Below are 20175 nucleotides of genomic sequence, written 5' to 3' on the forward strand. Positions count from 1 at the left end.
GATTTGAGATATTGGAACATTTCTAAACATTTTTTGTCAGGAGTAGAAATAAATGTGTAGGATGTTGTAGTACTGAACACAATACACAGAACGCTGAAGAAAAAAGTAAAATTGCTGAATATGTAAATAAACTGAAACAGATTTTATCAAATTGAGCAAAATTATGCAACAGATGGAATCTCATGGAACCAATCCAAAATGGGGTACATGCGTGTCTCTGACTGAAGGCCTGTGCTAAAACCTAACAGACGTAAACGAGCCTATAAAACTCAGGCTAGACTCCTCCTTACCTTCCCAACACTGCAGATCGTGTCACTCAGGTTTTACCTCAATGTTCTCACCAGTAATACTTGGTGTAAACAGCTTTGTCTCAGAGAACTTTTGCAGGAGAGACACAATCAAGCAACCACACAGTTCAGTAAACACAATGCAATAACATGTTAAATTAATAATCTGCCAGAAGTACTTGAACAGTCAGCCTGGAGTTTAGTTTAGTTTGACTGAAGATTGCTTCAGCCATCAGGTGCTGAAAATCCAACCACTTTATTTTTTCAGTTTGATTTGTCCAACCTAAATAAATTCTCAGTACGTCCGGTCAGTTTTTTAATAAAGTGGTGGAAATCTCTGCGAAAGTTAAAATTCATGATCATGATAGAATGCAACTCACCAGTCATTGCAAAACACTGAACTGTTTACATAAACTCTGTTTGGAATATTGGTGTATACAAGGTAAAATCTTGTTCGTCAACATTTATATGATATAGCTTTTTTCATTGATGCGAATGTGCTTTTACACACACATTAAGTCTGACTATAAAGTCAAAATTAAGCATGAAAGAATAAAAAAATTATTTAGTTCTGATTAATATAAAAATACAACAAAATAATTCATTTAAAAAAAAAGTTCTCCTCTCCCTATTTTGGAGACAAATTCATTTAATAAGGTATGACGGCCACAGGGTGTCAGTATTGTCAAAGTCTTTATTAACAGTTAAGTAACAGTTTTCAGCTTTCATGAAGATGTTACACCATAGTCTGCTGTTCCAAGAAAGGTAGAAAATACAAAAATAAAATTTTATAAAAAAAATATTGTGAGGTCAAAGACAACAACAATCCTGCACAAACCAAAATACTGGAATTGAATCTGGTTGGTTGAACCCCTGTATCATATAGTCAGTTCAGATATACAACATTATCAACAGCCTGGAAGAGCCTGTTAAGTTTTTTGTTTGTTTTTGACATTGGTAAATATAACAACTAAATTATTACAGACCGTTGTTTTTATATATAAAAAAATACAGTATAGTCAGCTGCCAAACAGAACTCCAGAAAAAAAAAAAGTCAGACAACATATAAAACTAACCAGAGAAGTCTAGAGCATAATTACAACCAGCATCGTTAAGATCTTAGGAGGTTGTCAGACAGATAACTTATCTCTCTACTAAGAGCAGAAACAGGTTAGTTCTCAGTTTCTTTTATGGCCTCCTTGTTCTTCCTCACCTCCTGAAGCTTCTTGTCCTGTTAAACATTTCAAAAACAATAACAATCACATTAGTTTGTAAGTTTTATACGGAATTATAGATGAGAAGAAAGCATCAGGATCTGACCTTCTCCTTGAATTTCTCGTTGAGAGCTGCCATCCGGGCGGAGCGGTTCTCTTTGTTAGCCTCCATCTTCTGATTGAGTTTCTCCTCCGCCTGCTTGCTGAAGTTGCAGCTTTCCTCGATGGCCTTCTGGATGACCTCCTTCTCGTGCTCTCGTTTCTCAGCCAAATGCTTCAGAACTTCGGCTTCTTGACTCTAACAGGAAGACAAGAGAAGTCCTTCCTCATAAGTTAACACAGTAATAATAGCTAAGTTTATTTGATGTACTGTTAGCCATTTGTGTTTTACAATACCCTGCGCCTTCCCTCTGCAGCTTCCAATTTCTTCTTAATTTCATCAAGAGATGTTTCCCTTTTCCTGTTGGGGGACAGCGGGAACTCCACTTTGGCGTCAGGAGTCGAGGAGCTCAGAATGACCTCAAATGCCTGACCCGACGCGCGCTTGTTCAGCTCCTTCACTTGAATGTCTGTAAAAACAGGAATCTCATTAAATACTCAATTGTAGTCAAATTATAACCCATCTTTTTCAATTGCAAACTTCAATTTCAAATTTTGCTTTACTTTCTAAAATGATGTATTATCAAAACGTTGTTTTTTTTCAGTCAAACTGTATGAACTAATTTGCTTTGTTTTCCAAATTCAGATCCGACATGAAAACCGAAGGAGACAGAAATGTTTTAGAAAATGCTGGTCTTAAAAAAATGCAAGTGCAAGTCGATTACACTTACCGTCACAATTTGCCATTTTCCAGAAAGATTGTCTTTTAATCTCCTGCAGAAGACAAAAAAAACCCTGAAAGTTAAAATCTTACAATTCATTTGGAGCTAAGCATTTGGGACAATACACACTTCATTTGAAATAAAGCTACATCTTAATCAGAAAGCTCTTATCTTACTGCAAGGCATGCAAGCCTTTCTAACTTTGGACTCATATCTGCAATTGTTCTGAGCGCAGTGTAGCACTTGTAATGCCGAGGTTACTTTTACTAGTACTCAGAAGAATTATTGGTGTTATTTATTTATTACATAAGTTATTTGTCATTTAGTTATGAAATCCAAACTTACATTTGGGAATATTACAATCCACTGGTTTAGTTTTAAATGTTATACTAAGAGACCAGGCTAACTGCTGATAGCGATACCCTTGATATTCCAACTATAATAGTTTTTTTTTAAAATTTTATTTCAAAGGTAGAAAACTCAAACTTTTAAGTAAAAACTAAACATAATAGTAACCACGTTTCAACCAGTGTCAATGGACAAGCTTTTTTATTTTATTTGCATAATTTCTTTCTTTTTTTTTTCTTTTTTTTTACATCAACTGTAAAAGCCCTGTGGTGCTACTTCTCAGGAAGTCTGTAAAGATAACTTAGAATACTTAGGCGACCACAAGCAAACCATCAGACAACTAAAGTACTAATGTTAATCGTTTGTATCGGGAAACTTTGCAGGTGAATGATGATTAAATATCCAACTACTTAATAAAATAAATATTTAGTTAATAACATCGATTTGGACAAATATTTTGAAGATGCAAGTTTAAAAAGTTGCATACAAATATATACACACATATTTGGACAGACTACTAAAAAAATTTTGTACATAGTGTGTCACACGTTACAGCTGCTGCATAACATTAAACCCCAGTCAAAACATGTTCTGTACCTCTCCAATACCACAGCCTTTAGCTAAATGTTTGCACATAGTTGCCCCGCAGTAAAAGGCAGGTTAAAAGCTGAGTCCCCACAGCAGGAGGCTGCACACTCATTTGTGCAAAAATGGCGGGGAGGGGCAACATAACTGCTGTACTAGTCTTTGTTGTGTTTATTAAAAGAAAAAAAAAAGCTGGAGGGAGCATTTGCAATACCTAAAATATATAGATTTGAGACTGAAAGTAGGATTCCTTTCATAAAGCAGCAAAAAAATCAATTATTTGAACACAATAGTGTAAAAACATAGATTGAGCTTACATAACAGAGAAACAAAAACAACGTTTTTCTCAATTCACTCATTGCCTACTTTATATGGTTAGACACTAACAATCAATTACATTAAAAAAAAAAAAAAGTGTTTTAAGCAATTTTCAAAGTACTTTTTGTCATATCCTGAAAGGCTGCTGGTGAACAACGGCCGTAAAAGTTATTACTTGGTACCAAAAAAAGTGACTTTACCTCCTCTGTTCAAAGCCCTGAACACTGAATAAACAGTCAACAACGACCTTTGTCGCTGCCAAAGCTTTCTATGCGCTCATAGACTCAGAGAAGACAACTCAATGAGAGCAATTGTTCTCACCGTGAAGTGCAGCTCGGCTTGAAGAGCGGACCTTTTGCTACCTTTGTGCCTCTATTCAAACCGCCAACATCTGCACCTTCGCGCACAAACCTTCTGTGTTGTCAACGTCAGAATAGATGGGGGCGTCTCATTGGTCCAAATTAACCAATCGCCGTGGCTGTTGCAAAGGCGAGCGCGCCAGCAGGAAGGCGAAGAAGGCCAGGCTTACAGGCAGGCATCCTGAAGAGAGAGGAAAAAATGGCTCGAATGTTTTTCTAAAAGTTAAGCACAACCCTTCAACTTATAGTAGTAAATACAGAGTCAGTTAGAGTTCCACTAACAGGAGAGTACTGATTAGTACTGTTTAAAAAGCGATAACAATATTTTCCTCAAACAGAGCCATGGTTTATTTATATAACATTAACAAAGCTTATGTATTTGATGCACCTTCATTTTTGTTTAAAAAATAATTATAATTTGCTGATAGAAATGTATATGGACTGCACAGTTGCACAATCAATAGCGCTGTGGTTTTGCATCAAGAATGTCCTGAGTTCAAATTGCAGCCCAGGAATCTTTCTGCATGAATTTCACACATTGATGTGGATGTTGTTTTCAGGTACTCTAGCTTTGTCCCGCAGTCCAAACTTTGATCAATTGCTCTGGCTAAATTCTGAGTGAGTGCAAACATGGTTGTTTGTCTTGTGTGTTTCTGTTTCACTACGATGGACTTGAAACCTGTCTAGTTTGTACATTGCCTGTTACCAATAACTGCTGGAAGAGTGCACCAACCCCCTCATAACAATGCACACATACAGTAAGTGGGTATAGATAATGGTTGTATGGAATAATGTGTCACTTTGTGTGGCGTAATTCTGTCTGGATGTTTTACCACCCATCTTAACAGGGTTATAAATATGCTGGAACATGTGATCCAGACTGTTTCAACCAAGAATAGACTAATTTATTGGAAAATCTACATCTGACATCCTTCCTTCTCAGCAAAGTTTTATGAATTTCTGTCTTGATAGGAGGAAAAAAAGATCAAAATCTAATAAAAAGTCACAATTCCTAATCCCAACATAAAAAACCTTAAGAGGCTAAAAGAAGAAACTTTTTTGCACTATACATGTGGTTTGTTACAGGAAAGAGAAAAAAATTAGGAATATCCCTGAAATAGGTGATCAAAGTGCAGGAGTGCATCAGAGGCAAGCTGTAATCTTGAATGCCACATTCCACAAACTACAAGCAATGTCAGCTGCAGCCAGCCAAGTGTATCTGCCACTGTCAAAGGGAAGAGGTGATTACAGAGGACTTGCAGTCAAGAGTGCAAATGCACAGGCACTGACACTGGGTGGTTGTGCACAACAACCGTTGCCATTGTTTGTACACTGTATTTTGCTATGACAGTTTGGATTCACTAAGGCCAGACCACCTCAGGCTGCAGACCTTTCTGCTGAATTTGCATATTCTATGTGTTCATGTTTTTCTCTGTTTTGGCCTTTTGAGGGACTGACAAGGTGTACCCTTCTTCTTCCCTATTAACAGCTGCAATAGGCTCCAGAGCCCCGACAACTCTAAACTGGACAAAGAGGATACCCTCCGAATCTTCCCCCCCCAAAAAAACATCGATATAGAAAATAACCAAAGCCTGTCAGCTCAATTGTTAGAATTCTCAGGGGAGTTGTACCAGTACCTGACAGACTTGTCTTTGTTAGCATCATTGAGCAACAGACTCTGAGCTCCTGGGACGTTTAGAGGAAAGGACAGATGGCAGGTTTCAGACTTGCTGTGTTCACTGTCTGTCTGTGGACATAAGGACACTGAAAGTGCTCTTCTTAGTTTTACTTCAGCAGAAAAAGACATGCACATCGGCTATAAATATAGTACAGAGCCCAATATGCTTACTGCAATATTTGCTGGTCTGTTTTGTATACGGTCACAAATGTCAATTTAAAAAATTTCAAATGTAAACACATTTAAAGAGCCTCCTGAAAATGTGTTTATTACTAACTCTTTGGTACAAGAAACTGATTGAAAATTGATTTATTCACTGCATGTTTATGTCTGTGCAAGGTTGAGATGGAACTGCACATGAAAACTGCCCCATAAACCATTCAGACTACCAACACAATAGAGACACAATCAAAACTGTCAGATTACTTATTACCCTGTGATAATAACTCAGAAATAGTCCAAATAGTTTGGATGTATTTTTTTATTTCTTTCCTTTTTACGTAAAGTTTCTGTTTATATCATAGGTTTGTGGTGCATTTCTATCCTAAAGAAAAAGATATAAAACTTCAAATATTTCACAACAAGATGTTAAGATACATGGAAAAACCTCACTAAATTTTTCAATTTGGAAACACTATGCCCATCTTTTAGCAACACTTGTTAAAGATGCTTTGGATGTATAAAGATTTACAGAGCCCTCTTGTACACTGAAAAAAAAAATCTTGCAGACCAATCGGACCAATTATACATATTTTTAATACAGAAATGTGGGCTACGTGAAAATCATGTTTAACGTAGTTAAACATATTTTATTTTATTTTATTGAGCAGATGAAATAAAAAGTTGCAAGAAATGTATTTATAAACTTAAAAAAAACAAACATTTTGCGGTCCTGCAGTACTTTAATCTGGACGATTTTGGCCCTTATGGCGAAAATCTTGGACACTATAGCGAAGGACGTTTGACTTTTAACGTGTCAGCACTTTTATTTTGAAAAACAACAAGTGACTTCCGGTTAGTTTGTGGTTTTGTCCAGGCAGTTCGGAGGAAGAAGGCACAACCCGAAACATTTCGACTCTTTAACGTGGGAAAATGGGGGCCTGTATGGCTTTGTGCTCCTTGGCCAGCTGTGTGAGTATCTGTTTATGACACTAAGCGTTATCTCACATTTTAAACCACAGCTTTTTGCTGTCGGTGGTTAAAGTGGATTTGCGCTAACATGACCTGTCTAGCTAAAGCTAACTTTAATCTTCCACATATAATAGTTAATTAATAAGTTAAATCGTATGTTAGCCATACTTTGCTGCTCTGAAACATTCAGACAGATTTTATTTGAGAGGCTGTCCGTCAGTATGACTGAATAAGCGTCCGAACTGAGCGAAAACACTTCAACATGTTTACCTTTACGTACGCGTCACCTGACGTTTGACGTTACGGTGTAACGCGGTCAGTTTTAACCAGCTGTTTGTATGCTAATTTGTTTCTCTTAAATAAACAGCAACTAGTGGCCTTAGACCAGCCAGTTTTTAATAGGTTGGATAAGTGGATGGTTGAAATTGTGAAGGTTTTATTTTAACAGGATTAAGTATGTGACAAAAAGCCAAGAAGCTAGTGCTATCAAGTTTTGTTAGCCTAAATCTACAGAAATATTCGCTGTGTTTTATTACGTCGTCGTGAGTTTGCACTTGTGATGCACTGGTAAATGACGATCTTGTTTAATTATTTACTAGGTCAGTATTTCCAATAGAACACAAAAGGTTTATGATATCTACTTGACCTTGACCTGCATTGAGGCAGTTGATGTTGAGGGATTTTATTCATTTTTTTTTTATTATTTAAACCCGCTTGGCGTTTTACCTTGTCTCCATTTATCTCCAGGCCTCATGTCTGTGTGGCTCAGCACCATGCCTTGTGTGTGGCTGCTGTCCTTCCTCCAATAACTCCACAGTGACACGGCTGGTTTTCTCTTTCTTTCTGCTTCTGGGAACTATGGTCTCTGTCATCATGATCCTACCTGGAATGGAAACACAACTCCGCAAAGTGAGCTCCCACAGCCAGCATGTTGTAATAAGAAGAAAAGGAATATAGCAATGGGGTTTACACAACTTCGTAAAATGCATCATGTGTCAAATCGTACAAATATACAGCTCATGCTGTTTAGATGATAGACAATGGATTTTGTTTCGGGATATCAGTAAAGGAGTCTTTGTGCATATGTGTTCCACAGTTTATCTGTTCCTTAGTGTTAGTCTGTCATATAAGATTCTGGTAGAAAATCATTAAAGTTTATGACTGTCAAGTTAAAAAAAAAAAAAAAGTCAAAGGGTATGAATACTTTTGCACTTTCAGGTGTTGTATTTGTGTTGACGTTCCTAAATTTAAAGGTTTGTGTACTGAGAGAGGCAGTTTGTGTATCTGTGAGAGATTTTACTTCATGTGTTTAATTTTCCTTCTGTAGATCCCAGGATTTTGCCAGGGAGGAACGACCATACTTGGTATCGAAAACCAGGTCAAGTGTGACGTTATTGTGGGGTACAAGTCTGTGTATCGCATGTGCTTTGCCATGGCCTGCTTCTTCTTTCTGTTCTCGGCCATAATGATTCGCGTCCGGAACAGCAGAGACCCAAGAGCGGTGATTCAAAATGGGTGAGCTCCCTGTTGGCTTTTTAGTGGACACATCCGGTCAGAGCTGCAGTACTTTTTGTCGTCTTCATCGTGCAGTTGTAAATGAATTTTTCTTCTCCAGATTCTGGTTCTTCAAATTTCTGATACTAGTTGGGATCACAGTGGGAGCGTTTTTTATCCCGGATGGAGCATTTAATTCTGGTGAGGACTAATTTCTATATTTCCTGTTGATCATATTTCTATACATGTAGGTTAGGGTTTAAAACCTGAATAGTAAACTTACGAGTCATTTTCCTTGGTCTTTCACAGTGTGGTTTTACTTTGGATTAGTAGGATCCTTCATCTTCATTTTGATTCAGCTCATTCTCCTGATTGACTTCGCTCACTCGTGGAATAAGATCTGGGTTGGAAATGCTGAGGAAACCCAGAACAAATGCTGGTTTGCAGGTGAAGTTTTGGAAAACAAAAAAGCAACAACAAAAAAACAAACAAACAAAAAACGATTACTGTTGTTATGGCTGACTCTACACCTTGTATTAAAGTTGTGAAACATAAATTTTTTTTAAACGAAAACTGGGGCTAAAATCCAAATTTCCAGTATGCAGTGTAAAAGTTATAGAAATCAGCACTGTCTGGGGTGGAGGATGTATGTGAACATGCTGTAGCGTTCAACCACATTAATCGATAATACAAAGGGTGATGGCAAACCTGTGGAGGTGAGGAGATTCAAGAAAAGCTGACAGCTTTCTCAGGAGTCCCTTATTAGTAATTATTGGTACATATAAAAGGTAAATTCTCATCCTGACCACAAGGTTCCTGCAGGAGTCATACCAAATGTCTAAAATATCTAAGCACAAAAGATGAACATTCTAATGTGCATACAGAAGTTGTAGTAGGAAGGTTCAATGTCTCTGTTGTTGTTTCTGTCATGTAGACTGCAAACAATAATGATAGAAACAAATATTGACTAATACTAACCCAACAGGAAGAGTTGAATAGACTGAAAGCTTCTCGCATTATATTTGACATCTATCTCTGGTAAAGCAGCTTATTCTCATTCATCCAAATAAATTTTTGTTTATTTGCTTTTTTAAAATGTGGTAATTTTGTTGTTCTTCTAAATATGGATTATTTTTAATATGACATTTTGAGTTGTATTTTCTGCTATGCAGTGGTATTTCTGTCCAGTTTCCACAGTGGTTTTTAAAATTACCCACACGGTCTTTAAATGTAAAAAATTGATGTCATGATCAATATTTCTCAACTCTTCCCAAATAAAATTTTACATTGATCTTGTACATTTTAGCTGTGTAGGACGTTTGTCTCACATGTGGAAAAGATTTAGAAATGATTTATCAGTCTAATTTTATATATTTATTTACTTCACTAAAGTAGTGTGTAGACTTTTGTGAGCTACAGTGTCTATACACTCCAAAATTACACTTGTTTGTGTCTCACCCTGTTTTTCTTCTTTTCAGGTCTGTTGTCCTTCACCGTCCTCCAATATGTGCTGGCTTTCTCTGCTGTGGTGCTTTTCTACATTTACTACACGCAGCCAGACGACTGCACTGAGCACAAAGTCTTTATCAGCCTCAACCTCATCTTCTGCCTCATCATTTCTGTTGTGTCCATCTTACCAAAAATACAGGTAAAGTTTCTCATTGTGTCTTGGATTGTAGGAGAAATCTGTTAATCGCCCATCTTGTGTTTTTAGATGCTTTGTTTTCAGGAAACTTGTGTTTCCAGTTTGGCCAGTAGATTTTATTTTCAGAGTAAACAACTCTTTTCATAAAAACCTTCATATCAAAGCAGTGAATTGCTAATGCTTACCACTTTGCATACTTTGGCCTGTAAATGTTTGTGTTTTTGTCCTGTTTATTACAGGAAGCTCAGCCACACTCTGGTCTCCTCCAGGCGTCCCTCATTTCTCTTTACACCATGTATGTCACTTGGTCAGCCATGACCAACAATCCAAGTGAGTGGTAACCAAAGTCTCAATTCCCTCCTCTTTTTTTTAATAAGTCATGTTAACGCTCAATGTTTCCTACATGTGCTTGTTAACGTGCTGCAGCTTTTCAATTACGATGGTGAGTTCTAATGTAGCATAATGCCTGACCACTAAACAGTTGTAGCTAATTTTAGCAACCAACCTTTGTGTTTTTTGTGCATGATCTGTAGTTTGTTAGTGGAAAAACAAGAATGGAGAGTCTTGTGATGAACTTAGTTTTCTGCATTCTTTTCAAACCTGTTGCAGGATTTCCCACTGAAAATATTGTTATTAAAGTAATAATAATAATAAAAATCAACCTTTAATTTTAGTATTAAAAAAAGTCTGTGAAGTAAAGTGGCAAATTAATAGAAGAGTAGAATAGTATCAACATGTCATTTATTGTCCATCAGTGAGGAAAGTCAGGAGTAGCAAAGTGACAGGCAAGTTGAAGAATGTAAATTTACTCATAAATAAAAATATAAAGCAAAGTGAGAAAAGAGATTGACCAGAGAATGTAAAGGACATTTTACTGCATAATTAAAAATCATACTGTAAGTGTTAAAAATACCATGCTCAGATTTGGAAAAATGATTTGGAAAAATGTGCAGCAGATTAGAATAATTTAGAAAAATGTGGATGTATTTGTGCAACAGACAGTCCATATCATGCACCACAGCTTTATTTTAAGTTCTTTGAAGGTTTTTGGGAGCTTTTATGAAGTGTGGTGGATTTCTAACAGTCCGTATGTTTATATTCTCTAGATCTGAGATGTAACCCGAGCTTGTTGAGTCTCGTCTTGCACGCCAACACCACCCAACCATCTGCCAGCCCAGACTCAGGACACGTGCAGTGGTGGGATGCTCAGGGCATCGTTGGTTTGATCATCTTCCTCTTCTGTACTCTCTACGCCAGGTAGACATAAAAGGACCCCATTTTAATTTGTCATGATCAAACTTCATTGGGAGTCTCAATGCCATAAATGCACACAAAACACTATCATAAAATCATAAAATATGAAAATCATATGTAAAAACAAATAAGCTTACATACATTTTTACCAGTATGCCCTCAATCTGGCTAAACTAATTACAATGCTCATTACAGCGCTGCCCCAACATTAACTTAAATTTTCTTTAAAGTAATATACACATTTTTGTAAAGTTTCTTTCTTTAAATGTGAAAACTTCTGTACAACAGACATCTTGCTAGCAGTCCTCCTTCATCAGGGAAGGATTTTCAATGGATCAGTGTGCAGTTTGCAACTTCAAGCCACGTTGTTTCGTCTGATGGCCACAAGAGGGCAATATAGATTAGTGTCCAATCTGCTTTAAAGCAAGGCTGCTTTAATTTAGCAGAAGTGAAACAGAGATACTTGTTGGGTCATAAACCTTACAACAGGTCTGTTATGTCATCATTGTTCAAATGATAGGTGATGAAAGGACTAAAGTACTTCACGTTGCATTGTTGGACATTTTAAACACAGTTTCGACCAACACAAAGTAGTGCATTAATGTGAAGTGGAAGGACATTTACACGAGGTTTTCAAATATTTTTCTTGGCATGCAGTTATACTGAGCCCAGTTTGCAGTGACACCACAAAAACAAACTCCAGTCTGTGTATTGTCTCTCTTTGTGTAATTTAAGCTCAGTATAAATTCATCTGATCTGTGAAGAACTCAGAGGTTTTGTACAGAAGATTGATGGATAATCAGTATCATGAAGACCAAGGAATACAGCAGTCAGGTCAGGGATTAACGGGCTGATAAAGTGGGTCCATCACAAAACGATCCCATGAAAATACACTGGAATTGGGCAAATATTAATATGTTCAAGGTGTATAGCTACTTTATACACGTTACACCATATTACTCAGCTTTAGATGGCAACCAGCCTCAAACGGATCATTTAATGAGCAGATGGTTTAGACATGCCTTCCATGTCTCTAAAAGAAACACGTTTTACTTTACTGGTTTCATCCTCTTTTGCGCTCTTCAGTATCCGCTCATCCAGCAACGCTCAGGTGAACAAGCTGATGCAGACAGAGGAGGGCACAGGGTACGGCGGCGAGGGAGTCGTGGGGGAGGACGGCGTGCGCAGGGCTGTCGACAATGAGGAGGAGAATGTCACTTACAGCTACTCCTTTTTCCACTTCCACCTCTGCCTGGCCTCGCTCTACATCATGATGACGCTGACCAACTGGTACCAGTAAGTGTTGTTAGGAGATGAAAGCAGGTGGTCGAATGTGATGCAGTCAAATAAAACAAAGATGTGAAAATGTAGCAATTAGCTATCATTTTTTGTATATTCTTCTGGGTGGATGTTTATGGATAGGGTTAAAATTTTAAACCACAATGAGACCAAGGATAACACCTAAATATTTTGAACTCATTTGGTTTAGCCTTAAGTTTTTCTCCATTCTGTGTAGAACCACCAGATGGCGCCTTACAGCCACAGAAATGTCAGATTGAATATTTGTATTCATTTATAAAGACTTTCACCCTCCCCTGGACATTTTCTTCAAAAATTTCAGATATACATCTGTAGCTGTAACATTCTGAGTTGTTTAGTTTATTAACTTGTGCGTCTCCTTGTGTGTGCCCTGTCAGACCAGACACCACCACACAAGCCATGCAGAGCACGATGCCAGCTGTGTGGGTGAAGATGTGCTCTAGCTGGCTGGGCCTCGGGCTCTACCTCTGGACCCTCATCGCCCCTCTTATCTTCCCTGAAAGGGATTTCAGCTAAGCACTCGATGTCCTTGACTTGTTTGTCCTTCCTGTTTTCTCCTTGCACACTAGACAGTTTGAAGGATGCTATAAAAGGATCTAAAAAGAGTGAAATGAAGACTTTGAAATATCATTTTTGTTGGGAGTTGTTTTCACATTGTGTGTCACCTGTTTGCGTTATGTTGTCTAACCGCTTTTGCTAGTAATAATCATTACAGCAGTATGAAAGTTTACACTGATTTACAGCTTGTTCAATAATGACTTCAGCTTTTTCTTCATGTGATGGGCAACCCTCTGTTCTTTTGCATTTATATTTTAATGTAGAATTTTAGACTCTGCACTCTTGTAAACACTCAGCAACAAGGCACTTTCAGTACCTCAGAAATTTCACTCATAGATTCTCTATTAATAGCCTTTCTGATCAGACACCTGATTGGCCAGGTGTCTGGAAACCCCCCGATTACCTGTACTGCCTCACTGCAGAGGGTGAAATAAGGGGAGCCCTGCTCAGGAGCCCCACAGTGAAGCGAGTGTGAGCGTTAGATAAGACTAATAAGGCACGCCCTGCAGATCATAACAGGGCTTCCCTGATGCTGCTCAGCTGTATGCATAGCCACGTCACTACATCTTAAGCTGCCGACCGACCGCTGGTCTAATCTTAGCTCTTCCTCGTCTGCTCTAATTTGAGACGGTTTATTCCCGGTGCTAAGCTTTTCCTCCCCGTCTGACAGCGTTCAGGCTCGGACAGCCACGGGCAACAATCTTTACCTTTTTATTGCAGTCTGTTGCAGCTGGGAAACTTTTATTGATCCTCAGCTAATCAAGAACATGTAGTGGGCAGAAAAAAAGGTCCCAGCAGCTGCAGCACTAACTCAGCACAACTTAGTTTTTTTAGTTTTTATAAATGCCACATATTTGTCAAGAGACATGAGCAGAAACAGAAGTTTTAAATGTTGTACAAACAGAAGTAATGCGTTTCAGAAGTGATCGAATTGCTGTTAAATTGTATTGACGTTCATCGTGATTGGACGGTTGTAATGCTGGTACAATAATTATGCATTATGTAGTTACCTCATTTATGTGGAAATGGGAATATTATCAGTATATTTTGCACATGTCAAAAGCAGTTTTTTTCTTCAGTCCTAAACATTTTATTCTTTTGTTTTTAATATTTTTCAAAAAATGTCTTCATAAATATATGGAATGTGTATTGTGAAATGAGTGATCGTTTTTTTTCCCTGTGCAGTTTTACATTTCATCCCCTTTAAGAATGTTATTTTGGGTAATTTTCTGTTTCCAGTTCAGTTTTATAAAACTATCAAGTGCCTCTTTGTAGTCCTGGTACTTCAGAAGGAAGATGTGCTTATATGACTTACCTGAACATTGTGGTGAGCCATTGCATGTCCTCAGGCACTGGTCTGTCATGTGATTTTAAACTTGTATGTAATGCATTGAAAATCACATCTAATAAAGGCACAGGTTTCTTTCAGTGAGGATAAAGTGTGTTTCTTGTTCCTTGTCTGATGAATCTCATAAAGACCCAATAACTTTGAGTAATATAGGCATGTTACATCATGTTCTGTTCTCCCAGAGGAGCATCATGGACAGTACTAAGGTCATCTGAATACACACAAAGCATTTTGCTCATTTTTAGATCTTTTTAAGTAGCTGTAACATAGTTCTCCCAATAGAAAAATTATGACTGGATTTTATTCAATTTCCCTGATTTGATTGTTTCTCATAGACAAAGAATGACTAGATGTAAATGATTTCAAGTGCTTACAAGTTCTTAACTGAGTTTTATTCCGTTTTTGTTGCCAAGTGACCTGTCCTCCTTCCGCTGCTTCTGAATCAAAGCCTCGGGTTGTAGAGCGTACGAGGCGATTCCTTCATGCTTACATGGGAGACAGAACATGTTGGTTTTGGCTGCTCCTGACTCTAAAGTTAAACCATGCCACATCCACTGGACTTGCACCCTCACGCTGCTCCACCTCTCTCTCAGCCTATCAATTACAATCCTGATTTTATCTGTTGTGTCACAGCTTAGTTGCGACCAAAATCTGATTTTATCTTTAGTCCCAAGGGGCGATAAATGCTTTGCAGAAGATTACACAAAAATGTGTTTGTGCAGTTGATTAAAAATAATTACAGTTCAACGACAGAAAGGGTCACTTCTTTCAAAATATTGGTTGTATTTTGGTGCAAACACTTGTGCTGGGTGGCCAAGTTTGTGACATACTTAAGTTGTGGTTGTGGTCACACAAAGTCTTTCCGAAGGGCCATAAATGGCCTGCATGCCTCACTTTGGGCACACATGACCATTGTAGCACTTTGCCTGAAACTGCCCCTCAAAATTGGACCTAAACACTCAGTGTATTTTTTATGTTTTTGTCTTTGTTTGCTTTCATAAGAAGTGCTAAAAATATCCAGCAGCTATCTGTTGTGTCGCTGCAGAACAAACGTTTGTGGGGATCTCTGGTCACAAGTGGTTTAATGTGCATCAAACTATACTGAAAAAGTCCCGTGAATCTTAATGTAACATGAAGATGTTCATAATGCAGAGTAAATTAATAGATTGTTTTTAAAAAAACAAACTTTGTAGCGCCATCTGAAGCAGACCTGCATTCCTTAAAAATGTATCCAGATGATAATATGTTATTGTAGAAAACATGATTCTGACAGAGCAATGATTCAGGATCTCTTTCTCTTGACACAGAAATGTCAAGATTTTATTTCTTCTAAAAGTACAGAATGACTGAAGTCCCACTTTGTCCACGTTTAGAAAGCTTATAAAAAACCCCAGCATGCTTATTTATAAATTTGAACTGAACAAAAATCAAATGAAAAGGTTAGAAACCTGAATTTATATGATAGTCCGGTAATCTTTTTATTTCCTGTTGAAATCTACACCACTTTGTCTGATAAGAAAAACAGCAGCACATTTGTCTGCTACGGTCACTCTTACAGTTCACAGTCCATACATTTCTGTTTGTTTTTGCTTACATTTCTAATGTAAGCTAAAAAAAAAAAAAAACTACAAGAAAAAATAGAACTGCAAGAAAAATATCCGACATAACTTAAATGTGCATTGCAAGCCAGAGACAAAAAATGGGCAAACTTACATGCTTGTGTCATGATGAAACATGGTGGTGAAACATGTCGTCGTGCTTGTGAACTCTGATGCCCTTCTCATGGCGATGCATTCATCCACCAGACTCATGTGAAAAGGGGCCTGCTGAGTCTTGTGCGGCCACCGTCTCTGCTCCCAGGCATCTGTAGCAAACTAGCTACTATTAAGATTTAATGCAGCTCCTCAGCAGGAGCAGACATGCAGCATCTCTTTGAAATCTCGGTTCATTTTTATCTTCATTGTTTTTAGCTCCTAGTTAGAGCTTCAGAAGGATCCGACTGAGTTTCATAAAACTGAAGAACTCTGCCCTGAACTCGGCATCTGAAAAATGCGACTGCCCGCGAACGCAGCCAGCAGCATCTGAGAACAAAATTAGCCGAGCATCATAAATCTCTCTTTAATGTCCCCCCGTTAACGTCAGGTGTACAAACTCAAACTGTTTTTTCTCGCAGGGACAGATTTAAGGGTGCTCTCGGTCTTTGGCTGTTGGCTCCAGCGTCATAAATCCTGCCTTCGTTTCCTCTCCCGTCCTCGGATGCAATTTGTCGCTGTAATAAGAGATCAGAGGCTGTAATGTGTCGATTATGAGCCACTTAGTGCGACTGTGCAGCCGTGCTTGGTTAGGCGTCCTGGGATTTTTAATTGCAGATTGACTAAGACAATTGTTATCACTTGCAGGGTTCGGTCTGACCTTAATCCCCGCTTTCATTTTCTCACATTAGCTGGTAAATGTCAGCGTTATCTGCATGTTGCATTTGTCAGGAATAAACCCCTCCTCTACAGTAAAACAGATAGATTACTGTAATATCTTTGTTTCTGACTTTATGCTGAGATAAATGAACTGAACCACTGCTGTGATGCTGCTCTAGGTGCATGTCGTTTGGGGAAGGGAGCGTGTTTCCCTGACCACCTCGCCACACCGACTTGAGATGCCTGTCTGAGGTGTAATTAGGTTTAAAGAGTTGAATCCAGGCCCCATTAAATTATATTCTGCATGCAGGGGAGTTAATTGGGTTTGGGCCCTGCTGGCATATTGCATGTGCACTGGAAACATTCACCCAACATTAAGCCCCAATTAGGCTTTCCATGATGGGAAACTTGTTGCTGGATGATGGGATGCACAGATGCTGATGGTTGACAAGACCGATGGTGCAGTTTTTTCTGCAGTAATTGCGATGTGGCAACAAGCTTATATGTACAGTTAAACGAAGCCTCGCAAAAGTCTTCCTGCCTCTTGTACTGTTTCACTTTGCAATCACAAACGTTAGTGGTCTTATTGGATGTTTATGTGATAAGCAAATGCAGAGTTGGGAATAACAATGAAGCGGAAGAATGTTCGTACAGATCAAAGTGAACGTCCTCAGTCTGAAGTCTTTCGCAACAGGTTTTCTTCCAGGATTGCTCTATATTTAGCTCCACCTTTCTTCCCATCAACTCCGACTCGCTTCCCTGTCTCTGCTGAGGAAAAGTGTAAAGCCGCCACAACCATGTTTAACACATGGCATGATGTTCCAGAAAAGCTGTTTTATTCTTATCTGACCAGACTCTTTCTTCCTTACACAGTCTGGGGCAAAGTAAGAAGCAGAGCTCACAATGATATATATATTTTATCAAAACCCAAAGGTTTCTTTTATTCGATTTCTACTGTACTATAAATGCCAGCTTTGTGGAGAGCACAACTCACAGTTGTCTTGTTGACAGATTTTCCCAACTGAGCTGTGGATCTTTGCAGCTCCTCCAGAGTTACTCTGAGCCTGTGGCTGCTTCCCTGAATACTGGTAAGAAAATACTCAATTTATACTGACATAAAAAGGTCCACCAACTAAGAGACCACTAACAGCAATTGGTTTTGTTGGATTTCATTTAGGCACATCAGAATAAAGAGGGCTGAATAAGCTGCAGATATATTCTTTGTAATTCTTTTACAAAGCCCTGCCTTGTTATAATCTACTGAAAACCTTATTAGGTTTTTTTGTTTTTTGTTTTTTTTTGCAGTTGTTTTCCAGATTGTTTTGCTGTGGAGTCTCTCTGAGAATGAAAGTTTGTGTGTGTCAGTAGAGCTCCGCAGTGCGCATGCTCTCTGCTCAGCTCAGAGCAGCAGCTAATGCAGTTATATAACAGTCAGCGCAGCCGGCGTCTGCTGTGAGCCAAATGCCAGGCCAGTCTGGTTACATAAGCCTGTCAGAGTCATATTGTAGCAGCGCAGAGCGCTCACACCACGGCGTGGCTCTGCGCTCTTTTCGCCGTCTCCTCCTCTCACTCTCGCTTCCTCCCGCTGTATTACTTTGCTCCTCTGTCCTCCCCTCTTTTTCCACACCCCACCCTCTCCTTCTTTCCTTTCCTTTCCTCTGCTTCCTCTTCCTAATCTGCTGCAGCGCTGCTCTCCGCACTGAGAACAAAAGAGTTAAAGAGTGCTGGATGCAGATGCGGAGACAGCTCGGAAAATGGGAGGCAAAAAAGTTGCACTAAGCACATAAATCCTCACGCATGTGATTCATTCTACATCAGGTTCTCATAAGATAAACATCACTCTGGATTTTAGGTTACTGCTCTTCTCATAGGGGATCTGTGAGGTGTACTGGCTGCCCCTGTCCTTTGCTGCCTGCTGGGCCTTAGGGATCCGTTTGATCTGCTCAACACCAGTCAAGGCTGTATCTCTCGGTGACCTTTGCTACACCTGACCCTCAACACCACTCTTCTTGTCCCTCAGGTATTAGAAGGACAAAGGATTGGGTCAAAATGAGACACAACGAGGCAAGAGATGTGTGGAAAATGTTTCTACACATGTGACTCTGCCAGTAACATTTTTATGTTGCCTCCAGAAAATATTAAAACTGTGCAGCTGGAGGGTCAGCTGTGGGGCTCACACCAGCCCCAAAAGAATCTAATTATTTTTATTAGGCTATTTATAAAAAATGGCGCAGGGAGTAAAAGCCCCACTATTGAGGACAGAAATGAACATAAAAATAAATAAATGAATTACTCATTGACCATTGTTGGTTTTATGCCCACATTTCATCACTTTCCCTTAATTCTTTTCATACCGATAATGTAAAAACATGGCATTTGAGATTTTACTCTCTTCTTGCTAAGTATTTTTTATGAATAATTGAGACAAATATTCATAAAAATGCTCATAATTCCAAATATTTTCTAGTTTAAGACACAATAATGCCATACATTTTGGTTGGGACCCCTAATTGGGCCAGTTGACTTGTAAAATATGAGAGATTATGAGAGATTATGACCTAATTAAACCAAAACAAGTCCAATTAACATCCTTATTGTAAATATAATTATGTTTCTATACATAAAACTATGAGCAAAGTACAGAAAATAATTTTGTCTGTTGTCAAAGTGGGAAATAAACCTCCCTCTGTGGACAGCTCTGATTCCTGCCCCATGAAGTAAGAAATATAGGTTTGTTTTTACTACATAATTGGTATTACTCCTAATATTAATAATCAGCACTAATAATGGTGCAAATAAGAAATTTTCAAAAAAATCTACAGTCTTCTGTTGGAAACATGTGAGTACAGGATTCCATAAAGTTGCTCAATATTATCTTAGTTTAGTTTTTAGTCATACAAATCAATTCAATTATGTAAGATTTTAGCATTTTCATGACAATTAAGTTTCATAATTTCTAAAAATGCATAATAAAAGAAAACTAAGTTGGCAATACAATGATTTAAGTTGGAAAGTAACAAGAGTGAAATGTGGAAGTATTCACTTTGGAAAGAGTGGAGTGACCAAGAGCAACTCTTGTCTCAAATGTCGCATTTATGAAACACAATATCCACAAAAGTATTTAAAACTCCCGCATCACAGGTAAATGTTGAATACTGATCACCTGTAGCCATAAATGCACATTTTCCTCCTATTTCCGCCGTCATCATCATCATCATCATGTCAAGTCAGGACACTTCATTTTGTGAAATATAACTAGTAGGCATAGAGCAAGATCATAATACTATATACAACAAGACGTGACTGCATTTAAAGCAGACATTTAATGTTAATTTTATGGCACTAATATTGCAACGATGATTTATTCTACATTTATCGTTCAGCTACCAACAGGATATGGGGGA

General features: G+C 38.3%; 2 protein-coding genes across 2 annotated transcripts; one reads left to right on the forward strand and one right to left on the reverse strand.

Annotated features, from left to right (window-relative positions):
• Nucleotides 1-961: 961 nt before the first annotated feature.
• On the reverse strand, nt 962-4014 carry stmn1b (stathmin 1b). The gene is made up of 5 exons (XM_028013691.1): nt 3895-4014; nt 2332-2374; nt 1898-2070; nt 1608-1799; nt 962-1518 (listed from the first exon to the last, which is right to left on the reverse strand). The coding sequence occupies exons 2-5, from the start codon at nt 2345-2347 to the stop codon at nt 1459-1461; spliced, it is 441 nt and encodes a 146-aa protein (XP_027869492.1). The 5' UTR covers nt 2348-2374; nt 3895-4014; the 3' UTR covers nt 962-1458.
• A 2572-nt stretch (nt 4015-6586) lies between these two features.
• serinc2l (serine incorporator 2, like) lies at nt 6587-14440 on the forward strand. The gene is made up of 10 exons (XM_028013036.1): nt 6587-6741; nt 7489-7650; nt 8069-8256; nt 8357-8436; nt 8545-8682; nt 9714-9883; nt 10120-10210; nt 10987-11137; nt 12221-12430; nt 12832-14440. Exons 1-10 carry the CDS (start codon nt 6703-6705, stop codon nt 12968-12970), a joined length of 1368 nt encoding a protein of 455 aa, XP_027868837.1. The 5' UTR covers nt 6587-6702; the 3' UTR covers nt 12971-14440.
• The last annotated feature ends 5735 nt before the right edge of the window (nt 14441-20175 follow it).

Source organism: Xiphophorus couchianus, chromosome 3 (genome assembly GCF_001444195.1).
Source record: "Xiphophorus couchianus chromosome 3, X_couchianus-1.0, whole genome shotgun sequence".
Lineage (NCBI taxonomy): Eukaryota > Metazoa > Chordata > Actinopteri > Cyprinodontiformes > Poeciliidae > Xiphophorus > Xiphophorus couchianus.